The sequence below is a fragment of the Megalops cyprinoides genome, chromosome 21, assembly GCF_013368585.1.
Source record: "Megalops cyprinoides isolate fMegCyp1 chromosome 21, fMegCyp1.pri, whole genome shotgun sequence".
NCBI classification, from domain to species: Eukaryota; Metazoa; Chordata; class Actinopteri; order Elopiformes; family Megalopidae; genus Megalops; species Megalops cyprinoides.
In genome coordinates this window covers 8,891,250-8,904,833 of record NC_050603.1, presented here as the reverse complement: position 1 = coordinate 8,904,833, position 13,584 = coordinate 8,891,250, and the positions used below count along the sequence as shown (strand labels likewise).

The window sequence follows — 13,584 nt, the reverse complement described above, 5'->3', positions numbered from 1 at the left end:
TTTTTTCCCGAAAGTAACTAAAAAGCCCAATATACTTTCACCATCTATCTAAATTTCTTTATAATCCAATAGTATTTCAAAGCATGAAAGAATATTTAAGGATAAAAATGGAAGTTATTTTTAAACCCTTCGACCTATTGTCAATTCTAGGCAGGGAGAACTTCACCTACAAAATATTGGATTGACCCTCAAATCACATGATTTTCAGGATGTGACATCATGAGATTGGAGGAAAAGTACAGTGCAAAGTGAAGTGAATCGCAGCAGTTTGCAATGTTTTCCAGCACAATCTTGTCTCTGACTAATAGGAACAAGCTAAGCATGTTAGCATCAGGGCTGACTGGTTTGCCTCTCTCAGCCAAATTGGCTAAATTGTCAAAGATTTCATTCTGACTTACTTAATTGAAAAGCCAGCTGGTATTTTAGATATGTTTGTTTTTGGCTTTTTTCTGACAGATGATATCACTTGGGATGTTGAACTTTGTGAACAGTTTTGGGTTTATTTAAAGTGAGTACATTCCCATAATCCTCCCAGATCTGTTCAATTCACTCACTCGAGGCACACAATGTGCTCATATGCGTTTTATCACAGGGACGCCGGGCCTAACTTTGTCACCCCTGTTACCTGTCCACAGGGACAGGGCTGATCTATATTAAGCCATCATTTTGATAACCATATATTTTGTATCATTCAGTGATGAGGCTGTGTGTATTACATTACATTTACCAGACTCTCTTATCCAGAGGAACTTACATAGGTGATAGTTTTTTATATGTTACCCATTTATACAGCTGGATATTAGCTTAGGTAATTGTGGGTTAAGTACCTTGCCCAAGGTGACAGCAGCAGTACCCCAGCAGAGATTTGAACCAGCAACCTTTTGGTTACAAGCTGTGCTCCTTACCACTATGCTATACTGTCCCCCACAGTGTGTATGTGTGTGAGAGAGATGGGGTGGGGTGGGTTGTAATTTTTACCTATGCTGTTACCTGTGTTAAATGTTAACAAATAGCCTAACCTGTGCAGAGTGACAGCATTGTAATTAGGTGTTTTTCAGAGAACATCAGGTTTATTCACACCCCGCAGTCACTGTTTTGGGCTTCCTGTGTTGCCTGGGGGATTGCATACCCCCACTCAGTTTCACTGGTGCTTGCCTGTGCAGTGATTTCCTTCCTGAGTATTCCCACTGGCTGCTGGTATTGCTTTGTATGTTGCTCTGGATGACAGCATCTGCTAGCTAATTAAATTTAAATGTATGTTTAAATGTATAGATTTAAATGCTGATGCATGGTACGAATGAAATGTTAATGTTTGTGAATTTGCTTTGTGCTTCAAAGACACAGGGAATCTTCCCTGGCCTCTTTGTAGTTGAAGGAGCTTCCATTAAACTTCTTAAAAAAACATGATGGTGGTGTAGATTCATTTTTGTTGGATTATTTAAAAGATTAAATGTTGTAACCCGTTTTTGGTAAATAAAATTATTTGTGAACAACATGGCTTTGAATTGTAAGCAGAGAAAAAATCAAACACATACATTTTTGTCTGTTATCAGGGAACCGTAGCGAAAGGAGTATTATCAGAGATGTAGTGTACTCCACTCCACAATAATTGCATTTGTCCAGGATAATTTGGTTTGCGTAAGCGGCTGATTCATTGATCGGAGAAAATTGGAGAGATGAGCTCAGCCAGAGGTTTTCATGATGGAACAAATACTACAAAGGAATGGAGGCAGTCATGTGAGAACCATGGGCAGTGTCTTTTGGCTCTCTCAATTTTGTTTTCTCTCCATGTCCTGAAACTCTTCTGCACAGGTGTAATTTCTGCCCCCATACCACCATGACTGGGAGTGTCCTCATGTTTCAGAGCTGTACACCCTCTGCCTAGGGTAGTGTCATATCTCCTGACAAGTGGTAATGGGCCTACTGACCCCAACATGGTAAGGAGAGTGGGAACTGGAAAGTGGACTTTGACATTGTGAAGGACAGCCTTCACCTGTCCCCTAGAACCATAGTGAAAAAGCTGGCCAAAGCTTCTCACAGACGTCCCCCAAGCCACACTACAACATATTGATTAAAAGGTCAAAGGTCAGGTAATTCTTAAATTACTTTTATAAATGTCCCTCAGAATTTAATATGTATGACTTTGTTTGACATACTAATATTCACAATAATAACTTGCTAGAGGGTTTTTTTTTTTTTTTTTTTTTTTTACGAATATGCCTAACAACATTGTTAGGGGAATATGCAGCAAGTCACTGTCAAGTGTGGTCAATTTTAGATCAGTATTCTGTTGAAAGTTCAGTCAAACCCAATTAATTAATTTAACACAATTAGAACCTGCATACAGTGTTCTGCCAAAAAAAGGATTCAAAACACGGTACAAGAATGTATGGTGTTGTAAAAACAACACTTAAAATGTAGTTTTTGACAAATTGTTTTATTTCTATTTTATTTTAGTTTTAGTTAGTCTGTTACCATACACAATTATAGAATGGAATTTTACACTCTGAGCAAAGACTACACAAAATATGTTTAAGGAATAATTACAAACAAAATTGAGTATATTCTGTTAATAAATTTGTTCTTTTGACATTTTACTCAAAAGTTTCCAGTTCTCCAAGTTATTAGCTGTATAAATTTCAGGAATATCAATGTGTTAGTGCATAATAAATAATTATGCATTTAAAAAAAAATCATATTGGTTCCTGTTGTATTCCCAGTTATTTCCAACTCCTTTATTTCATTGATATTAATTCTGTTCATATCCCATGAACTTGAATTTTTGTCTATGATTTGTTTGATGTGATGCATTAAGCTGCTTCTGGACAGGGCCAGTGCAGTAACTGGCTAATAGTCATAAATCAAATATCTAACACTCACAGCTATTGGCACAAAATGGCACGTTGCAGCATGTCAGTGAAATAGACCAATCAGAGGTGACTCACTCATGGCATGACATTTCTATTCAGCATTATGCCTCTACAGTATGTCAACACTTACAAAATTGGCATCCGTTGATTTAAATTATTGATTACTTGATTTAAAAATGGAGGAAAAGCCTATGTAAGAACAGAAAAATGACATCTAAATTTTAGTAAAACAGCAATCTGGAAACTTTAATCTTGTTCTTGTTCTTTATTTTCATAAAGGTTTATGAGCACATTTGCCATAGTATTTTGTGTGTGTGTGTGTGTGTGTGTATGTATGTACTGGTAACAAAACCATTTAATCTGAATGTTGTGTGGTCAGTGTTAGACGTGTTAGATGTGATGGACATATTAGAGGTGATGTTGTTCACATAAAGGACATGCATCCAGCCTATTGCATTTCATGCTAATTAATGTAAACATTTATAAATTAATTTATAAGCATATGTGCCTGTGTGTGTGTGTGTGTGAATGTACCTGGGGGAGGGAGAGAGAGAGAACAGTATGATATGCAAATTTGTGTATAAGAGAGGGCGAAATGTGATGAATGATTGAAGCTGTGTGTCTGGGAGAGATGAATGCAACAAGTGAGTGTGTGAGCGCATGTCTGAGAGAGGGGAAAATAATATGTGGGTGTGCATCTGAGAGAGCGAAATACAACAGGCGAGTGTGTCTGAGAGAGAGAGGAATATGGTATAACTGTGTGTCTGGGAGAGAGAGGGATGCGATGAGCGAATGTGTGTCTGCATGTGAGTCCATGGCCAAACGGCCACAGCTGGAGTCCCGTCAAAGAAACTGTGGCTTCAGCATGTTGTTTTGACCACCGCAGTACTGCAAACCTCTGCATATCCACGCTTCCAGAACACACCAAACAAAAAAAACAGGGGTCTGTCCCCCTAACCCGAACCCCCCATCACCAAGCCCACACCCCCCAGGGGCTGAATGGAGGAAAGCCACGTGCCTGCCCCACTGGTTAGTTTAAGTGCATTTGTTCTGTGGTGATTGTGTTAAAGGATTTTGCCTCCATCAACAGAAAAGCTGAGGGGATAACTTTTTGGAATTCAGCCCCCAGGGGTTCTCTCCGACTCTCTCAGTCCAGGCTTGCAGGGTCTCCCGCTCTCTTTCTCTCCCAAAAGGCGGACATTTAAGAGGGTCTTTTTCTCGAATACTGAGGTAAGGAGCCTCCTATGGAGCTGAGGTTGTTGTGTTAACTCTTGCCTGCCTGTAGATTACTGTAAGCAAGTTAACGTTCTTGTAATAGCATTAATCACTGGTCTGAAATTGGCATGAGTGGGGAAAATCAAATGAATAAAAAAATGTTGTTAAAGACTGAAATAAAACTTGAAAATTGTATGGATAAACAAATAATAACCAGAGGAATGGCGGTGTGCCAAAAAATAAAAAGCAAGCAAAATTTCATAAATGTTGTAATATAGTTAGGATTTTAATGGAATGAGGTGTTTCAGTCTGGCATCTGCATAATTATTTTCCTTTTAAAAGCATTTTTACAAAATATACCTGAGTAAATGAGGTCAATACAGGTGAAAATATTTAAGATTGTAATTTAAGATTGCTAAATCAATCAATACTTCAATTGTAATTATTATCTGCACAATGGAATGGGTAAAAAAAAATGTTTGTCCACTGGTATGAATATCACCCTCTGCCTGTGTACAAGAGCTACCAACACAGTGACAATTACAATAAAATTGATAACAATAATATTAATCATAATCACAATTAATGAGGACTGTAATACCCCCCGAGTGTTGTATGTAGTTGAACTGATTGTTCTAAGAATTGTGATCCTAAAAGTATGACCTGGGTAAATTTGTTTTTGGGTATCAGTATGTTTTACCATTGTGTGGCTGTTAGTGTGGGTACATAGTGATCACTGTTTCAGGGGCACAAAGTATGCAATTTGTTCTTTAGTTCATGTTATTCAAGTGCTGGTAATGTGTTGGCAGGTGTTACGATATTTCTCATAACTGTTTTACAGTCACGCATGTCATGTGCAATGTCACTGACTGTACTGTAGGTGTATGTGCAGTGTGCAGTACGATATGTATGGGGTTGTGTTTCATATCTAAACAGTGTTTCATATCTAAAGATTCACTGATCTCTAAGTTATCTGGATAGCTCCCTTCCCATTCACTGAACCCATGGTATCAACCAGTCCACATAACATAAAGATCAATGAAACCGCACAACTCTGCATAATATTGATAGAAAAAAAAAGGCGTGTGACGCTAACTGAGTTGCATGTTTCTGCATAGTGTTCAGTGTGCTGAAGCTGTCACAGTGTTGCTCAAGATGTACAGTTTCATGGGAGGAGGCCTTTTTTGTGCCATCGTGGGGAACATCCTGCTGGTTGTCTCCACGGCCACGGACTACTGGATGCAGTACCGCCTCTCCGGCAGTTTCGCCCACCAGGGGCTGTGGAGGTACTGCATGTCCGGCAAGTGTTACATGCAGACGGACAGCATCGGTGAGTGACGCCACCAGACTGACACCACTGTGACATCACAATAGATGTGTTACCGAGACAACGGATCAGCATGGATCATGGGATTACAAAACCCTTTAGTCATGAAAAAAACATTGGTGCAAAATGAATTTTCCTGCCTGCTTCGTATTTCCCATGGCCTCTCTTCTGCTCACTCTCCCTTCATCCCCTGGTTTGTGTCCGTAGCCTACTGGAACGCCACGCGCGCATTCATGATCCTGTCGGCGATGTCCTGTTTCGCTGGCATCATCGCTGGGATCCTGTCCTTCGCCCACTTCTCTGCTTTTGAGAGATTCAACCGTTCCTTTGCTGCTGGGATCATGTTCTTCATTTCCAGTGAGTCACAAGCACACGCACAAAACACTGCACTACATTTTACGCAACACCACACAACACACATTTTACGAGCACGTAGGGCATTCTTACTAAACATGTTATTTCCAGATTTCACGCATTCACAAGATATGACCAGCATGTCATGCATATGCATACACAACATTACCAGCCTGTATTGAATGTGCACACATCACCTGCTTTTTTGGCATACACACATAATATGTTTGCTTGCATGTAGAACACACATTGTCATTCTCACAATCACACAAAATGAAAACACGTGCAAATGCTGAGAGCCACACCACTCTGGAGCCTTCTTGTCCTTTGATAACTGAAGGTAAGTATGGCAGCGCTTGGCCAGTCCTTGGATGAGGGAACCACCTGGGAAAACCAGGTTGCTGTTGGAAGTGGCGTTGGTCAGCCAGTAGGATTCGTATACCTACTCATTCAGGTTAAAATGCAGTGCCCCTTTACAATAATGCAGGCACTGTCCTGAAGGTGCCATCTTTGGAATGAGACGTTAAAGAAAATTCTCTGTTGTTACTAAAGGTTTGATGGAACTTAGGTAGTGGTGTCAGACCCCAGGTCAGTTCAGGTCAAATTCCTCATCCAGCTGTCTTAGTCTAACCACCTGCTCTGACCCTCCTATACTTCCTTAGTTACATTCATCCCTTATATCCCTTACCTGCCCAGTTACTTCAGGTCATCACTGCAAGAGAGCATTTAGTTCCCTGGTAAGGGTTCGGTAAACACAAAAAATGACAAACACACACAAGGCGTGACCTTGTTCCTGCGGCCTCATAGTACATTCATAAATCACTGTTCCAGACCGTAGACATGGTAACAGCTCTCTCTCACTGTCACGAGGAGCCGTAACCCCTTCTGTCTGCCCCCTTCAGCGCTGTTTGTCCTGCTGGCGATGGCCATCTACACGGGGGTGACCGTCAATTTTCTGGGAAAGCGTTTCGGTGACTGGCGCTTCTCCTGGTCCTACATACTAGGTTGGGTGGCCCTTCTCATGACCTTCTTTGCAGGTGAGATGTCAGAAACGCTCCAAACTGCTGACAAGCTGTGACAATGACTATGTGCTTCTTTTGATCTGTTTATTTTCATACTCAGTCATTGTCATAACATTATTTACTCCAGAATTAATATATTAATATATAAGCATATTATAATTACATATACGTACTGTACTATAACTTAAGTAATATAAGTTACATAAGTGTACATTTTAGAAAATTAGTGAATTAGTTTAAAATGTCATATTTATTATATATGAGCATATTTATGTATTTACATTATTATTTATGTATTCACATACTTTATGTATTTTTATATTTATTGTTATTTTTGTTGTTGTTTTTTTATATAATTATATTATATTTCAGCATGCCAAGTTTCGAGGTGAAATTTAACAGTGTGATCTCTGTGTTGCAGGAATATTTTACATGTGTGCCTACAGAATGCATGAGTGCAGAAGAATGGCTGGCCCTCGCTAAAGATAGTTAAACAAACAAAGATGTAAAACGGGACAATTCTGCACCCCAGGAAGAACCCAGTAGTGCAAAATAAACAGAATGCTGAACAAGTAGGAAAAAAGAGTAGAAACGATCTTCATTCTGGTGCCTTTCTCAGACCTCTTTCAATAAAATAAAATCACGAGAAAGAGGCAGGTTTTATATAGATATATTAATGTATTTGCACACATAGGAAGGAAAGCAGATGTATGCTGATTTATTCACATTCGCCTCAATTTTCAATAAAGTTCCTCATCAAATGGATCTTGCTTATTGCAACTGAGTGGATAAGTCAGACCCGTTTATTTTATATTAACTTTGCCACTAGTGAGAACTGTGATTTACATGTACACCTATCTGTGTATTATTACTATTGCATGTCACATATATCAGGGTACTTCAGCATACGGGTTGTTCTTTTAATACCGGAGACAGTAATGCCGTTGGAAATGTGTTTAAACTGATGCGCTGTTGGGGGGATAAGGAATGAAGCCCTGCTGCTGCTGCTGTAGTCCGACGTTAAAGCCAGGGGAAAGGGACCAGGGTCCGAGCCACACAGCTGCAGAAACACAGGGTGGTGAACGGGGGGGGGGCGTGGGTGGATTCTGGAAATAAACAAACTGTTAGCGTGTTACCAGAAACTCTCCAAAGGACTGATTTATTCTCTTCATTTTCATTCTTTCGTTTTCTGTTTCTGTCCATCTTTTGTCCCTCACAGGAGTCTGTACAAAGTCCACATTATTATTATTATTATTATTATTTATTTATTATTTTTTTTGTCATCAGTGTCTAGACATCAATGTCCATATGCAGTATTTAATTACGTTTGAACTGGTCCACCCATTTTGCTTTCTAATGTGTTCTGTCATGGGTGACTGTGCACTGCTGCGTGGTCTCCATGGTGAAAGAGGTGATGCAGAACGAGCCAGCTGTGCACAGCTGCAAGGTCTCCGTGGTGATCGAGAGCAGGCCTTGTATTGGATCTGCATGATTCGAGGTGGGACCGACAGAGCTGGGTGCATACAGCTGCAGGGTCTATGTGGTGAGAGAGGAAGGAAGGAGACTAGACCATAATGCAGATGGCATGGAACTGCAGAATGACAACTGGGCAGGGGCTACTGAAGTGGGAAGGGCTTGTTGAAGGGAAAGAGTGACAGACAGGACATGCTCAGTTTGAATCAAGATTGCCTACATCACAGGTGCCTCAAGGTGATCACGTTCCACAGCGTCACACAGTAACGCTGGTAACTTTCCACTGCTGAAAGAGCTTCATACGGGCAATATAGCCCTATTCAAAACTATACCATATGAATTATGATGAAAAAATATATGATGATGAACTCCAAATATAAGTTACGCTTCTGCACGTACTAACTGAGGTTAGAGTGATGCTGTGTTCACAGCTGATTATCATTAAATCACTTCTCACATGCACAGAAATGGAGTGATTACTGCCATATGCACCTCAGAGGTACAGATCAATGGCATATGAAATGAGATTTGTGGTCATAGCTGACTCAGTTTCCATCAGTTAAAATCTGATTGTTTTACAGTTGTGGGAAAGGTGGTGCACCCGAAGGGAGTGGGGCCGCGCAGCAGAGCGTGTAGTGCTGATTTCATGCTGCACGGTGATCAAATTCAGACAAGCTCTGTGCTGCACTACCTTGCGCTCATATTGTTCCGTTTTGAAACAAAGAGAGAACTTTGCTCTTGCTGAAAATGATCATCGTTACGATGGTTGCGACTATGAAATATGTTTTTTTTCATTCTGGTTTGACTCATTCCAGATCCAGGCCTTATTAGACTTGCCTGGATTTGGACATTAAATATTCAACTATTTCGGAGCGCATGTTACCCTGTTTGAACAGGGTAATTGCTGCAATTGCAAGTCATCAAAATAAAGCCCTGCAAATACACTAGTCAGCTCTATGGTGTACAATTTGCTGTTACCACTAGATGGAGCCAAGAGGAAATGGCAGGAAACGGTGGCAGGAAACACCACTGTGCAATCAGTTTGAGATATTGCTTATCACTGAAGTGCTTAACAGGTCTTTGTTTAAACTCATTAGCAGCCATCCTGAAACAAAAAAAAAAAAAAAAATCTGACACGTTGACTGTAGTACAGTGCAGTACAGTAGAGGAATTTACAGCCTGTGTTTGTTTGCTTTCTGGGGCATTAATATGTTAAAATAAGAAATGATATCCTCTGTAATATTAGGTATCTTTTCTGAAGAAATGACAGAAAATTGCGAGGTCAGCTATACCCAAATGTTAGCTAACTAACTCTTCAGTTAACTAGCTGTGTCCTCTCTGAATTCCTGTAAAACACAGGGACAATATACAAATTACCTTTGACTTGTGTATACTACACCAATACACAGCACAAAGTGTTTGCTCAATTGGAACATTTGGATTATGATATTTCATAATCTCATACCTTTAGGCTTAAAAAAGCAAGAGTGTGATTGTTAAAATTCCATTTTGTACATTGCTCTTGACAAGAGAAATGCAAGAGTGTACTTAACAGGCTCCAACAGTCTCAAACTCTCCATAGACATTCCATAATGTCAGGGCCATGCATCCAAATGCCCTGCTACCTATTTTAGCTTTTCTCTATTTTTCACATACACATAATACTGTTTTAGCCCAAGAACTACATATACCCCTGTTCACTTGCTGGACTTGCACAGTCATTCGAAACTTGTATTGTTTAAGGAAGTTCAAACTGGTGGTCACAACCCACACTATCTTCGAAGTGTGGCAAAGCTGGCCATTATTGTTTGTTAACATTTTGGCCCTGGGTAAAAGCATGCATTTAGATGTTCTCAGATAGGCGGCAGAGAAGCTAACCTCCGGTGTGGAGAATTTGAAGCACCATTAAAATACTCTTTTTTTGTGCCGTGTTGTGGTTCTGAGACTCTGTAAAACGGAACAAGCTGCTTCATGCATGGTCTTCTGTTTTGACTCAGAACAAGAATAGAAACACTCAGTCTGCAGCAGTAAAATGCTACATGAAACGCAAACATTTCACACAGTATCATCTTGGGGACTGCTATGCCAATGTGAGGGAAATTCCCCCGGTCTGTATCAAACACAGGAAGGTAGATACCTCTCTGGGGATCAATGGAGGGACACTAACTCTGTACACTTGTGCTATTCCCCATTGGTTCTGTGCACGATTGTGCTGACATGCAAAAACACAATGTTAGTTGATCAAGGAAACAGTAAAGTAGGCAATTTAGAGACAGAAAGTGCGGAAACAGCCAGTGCTTACATCAGGTACAGCTGATACATCTTGAAACTGCAAAAAAAAAATCATTAGTGGCTTTCATTGCACCCATGCTGGTAAAAAAAGTTACCATAGCTCTCTGACACCTTATTCGCACCAGTAAGCAAAACTGAAAATGTGTTGCTACAATAACCACTCTATCATGTAATTTTACACTGTGGTCTACTTCACAGCAATTCAGACAAAACAGAGCACAGCATGCATCACCTGCAGAAAAGACATTGACTGGGCTTAACACTGTTGTAGAAATATATACTTCTTAGTACATATCTCTTGTTTTTTTTCTGGGTTTGGTTCAAACTCTTCACTGACAGTAGTAAAAAGGTAGAGGAAGTGACACACCACTCACCCAACCACTTACCTAACCCCCACCCCACCCTCCTGCCCAACTAAAAAAAAAAAAGGCAGTTCCCAAAATTTTACAGGAACACTCCAAAAATACTCGCCTCCATTCACAAACAGTCACAGCAGGAGGTATTAATGAACAACACGTCATGAAGGAAAAAACATAAAAATAACTTCTCTTTGCATGTAAAAATGGAACAAGGTCAATATGCAAGACAACAAATTCTGACTGAAAGACAAGACAAAAGATTTCCATTTTTCTTTTTTGGAATTATTTTTGTTGTCTAGCTCTGGTTTTAGACTCAGAATTAATCATATTAGTAATCTGTGGTGTATTACTTGTTGTGTTATGTCTCTTACCAGAGCTGTCAGACAAGTAGAAGAAGGGTAGAAGCCCTCCTTGCGGTAATAAGATTTCTAACTGCACCAAAGCAGCAATCTTCTGATGAAAATGATCAGATAATAATGATAAAAATCTTTCATCTTTCTACTCTGCTCACTCCTTCCATTGCACAGTGGTGCATGGCCACATTGCTGCTAACTTCTAACATTTTTTTTCAGTTGTTTCATACACACCAAAGTGAATATAAAAATTCATGAATATTTATAAGAATGTGTCCTTAATTTGAAAATATGCCAAGGCTGGGGCTGCTTTGTATGGGTAGCCAGAATGATCTGTTTTATAGGTGTTTTACGCATTCCCAGGCTCAACCTGATCCAGTTTAACTACACTGCTTTTTTTCCATTGTTGAACATAAATGGGCTTTTTAAAAGCTATACTTACTCTGGGGAGTGTTGAATTTCAGTTTTGCTCACTTTGGACCACTTTATGCGTTTTAATCATTTTTACAATGAATTTAGATTTTTAAGTATTTCATACCCTGTGAGGACATACCCTGCAATAACACACAAAACAGGATGCACCTGTATTCTCAAACTGCACTGTGAGATGTAATGTAATGTAATGTAATATAATGTAATGTGTGAGAGTAATGGTCCACCTTGGCACCGGAGCACTGGCTCTTTTCAAGGTCATGTGGCAGGTAACCTGATTGGCCTGCACATGGGCACATCTTTGTCATACTCTCTCCCTGAAGAGGTAACCCCAAGGTCATGTGTGCATTGTGCACCCAATTTGACAATAGCCCTAGGGATTTGTGCCCATGTTTGTAAGTGCATTTCTGTATCTTAAATAGGGCTTTGTGGAGGATTCTCTTCATTAATCACAGTATCTGACCTTCACCCTGGAACAAGTGAGTGTGTGAACAGTTGCAAAAGAGCCAAGTTCTCCATATCCCCTACCCCCTTCCCCACCCCTTCTCTCCAGTAAGAAGCCCTCTGCTGTGGTTCCCCTTCTTGCACAAGAGATCTTGTTAGGAGGAAGCAAAAAAAGAAACCTTTACAGTTTTGTTCACATTCACTTTCATTCTTCTCATTATGTAAAGTTCATTTTCTTATGATGATCCTCGTAGGTACTGTTTGGGATCTGTGAATATTCTGTCCCTGGTTTATCAGTTCCTCCCCCTGAATAACGGGCTGCACACATTCTTGCTCCAACAATGACAGAGTGAACTTGGTTTAGCTTACAGTGACCACAAAATTCAAGCGATAGGTAGGCAAACTTGCAAGAAGTTGCAACTGTAATGATCACCACCTATGAAGGAAGGGGCCGCGTGTTATAAACAACTGAAATGTGTCGTCGCTTTTCAAACCACAAACATGCTTCTGTTTGTTTTCTTCCTTTATTAGGGTTTTTATCACATCTGCTGACTTCCTCTTTCTCTAATCATCCCGCCATTTTGCAGCCAAAAAAAAAAGGAAAATGTTCATGTGTGATATGCAACAAACAATGAGGGATGATGCAAGATTGTGATTGATATGGAAATCACAGCAGCCCATAACAGAAGTATGATCCTGCTGATTGTGCAAAAGTTTGAATGAAGTATTCAAACTTCAAACTTCTGGTGTCAGCTATTTCAAATAAAATTTGATTGTTTCAAACCTGGTCATTCTGCATGCCTTCATTTCGGGGTGATAACTGCAACGAAAAGGTCACACTAAGTGCGTGAGAGTGTGAAAAAACTCTGAGTTACAGGAAAATGCTGTAAACTAAGCTAAAATAAAGAAATGTACGCATGCGCAAAATTCAACTGACTGCAGTTCCTCCTGTCTAGACATGCTACTCACTGCCTCGTGAGTCTCTGTCTCCCGAACTGTTTCCCTGTCTTGCTCTCTCCCACATGTTCAAATGAACTCTGATTGCATTTTTAGACAGTTTCACAAAGTATAATAAAATTAGGAATGTAATTAGCTGTAATTAGTTGTAGTTGGTGCTGAAAAGTTATCAAATCTCCACTTTTAAGTGAAGCAAAATTTGAATCATCAATGTAAGTGGACATTAATATTCTGTTCTGAATCTATATTGAACACAGAACACATCTACAAGGCCTTCGTGTGAACGTGGTGAGAAAGTGCAGTTGCTTTTTAATGATTGTTATGATTTACTAATTTCTGAGCTACAGTCCTCAATAGATAGCATTAGTATCCCACTTGCCCAGAGACATTGAGTAGGGCCTATCCAAAACAGGGCGTGCACCTTCTGTTAACACTCAAGCTGCCATCTCTGCACTGATTGCCTCAATCATGTAGTAAAATGATTAG

The 13,584-nt window shown here is 39.9% G+C and overlaps 1 protein-coding gene across 1 annotated transcript; it reads left to right on the top strand.

Annotated features, from left to right (window-relative positions):
- The first annotated feature begins 5,240 nt into the window (after window positions 1–5,240).
- On the top strand, window positions 5,241–7,271 carry lim2.4 (lens intrinsic membrane protein 2.4). The gene is made up of 4 exons (XM_036516255.1): window positions 5,241–5,415; window positions 5,620–5,769; window positions 6,669–6,803; window positions 7,210–7,271. The coding sequence occupies exons 1-4, from the start codon at window positions 5,241–5,243 to the stop codon at window positions 7,269–7,271; spliced, it is 522 nt and encodes a 173-aa protein (XP_036372148.1).
- Window positions 7,272–13,584: the final 6,313 nt, after the last annotated feature.

What these genes read in the sequence shown, in the direction of transcription:
- lim2.4 (XM_036516255.1), top strand. Translation starts at nt 5,241, where the DNA reads ATGTACAGTTTCATGGGAGGAGGCCTTTTTTGTGCCATCGTGGGGAAC. An exon ending in CATGCAGACGGACAGCATCG is followed by an intron (nt 5,416 to 5,619) that starts GTGAGTGACGCC and finishes TTGTGTCCGTAG; the next exon opens with CCTACTGGAACGCCACGCGC. An exon ending in TCTCATGACCTTCTTTGCAG is followed by an intron (nt 6,804 to 7,209) that starts GTGAGATGTCAG and finishes TCTGTGTTGCAG; the next exon opens with GAATATTTTACATGTGTGCC.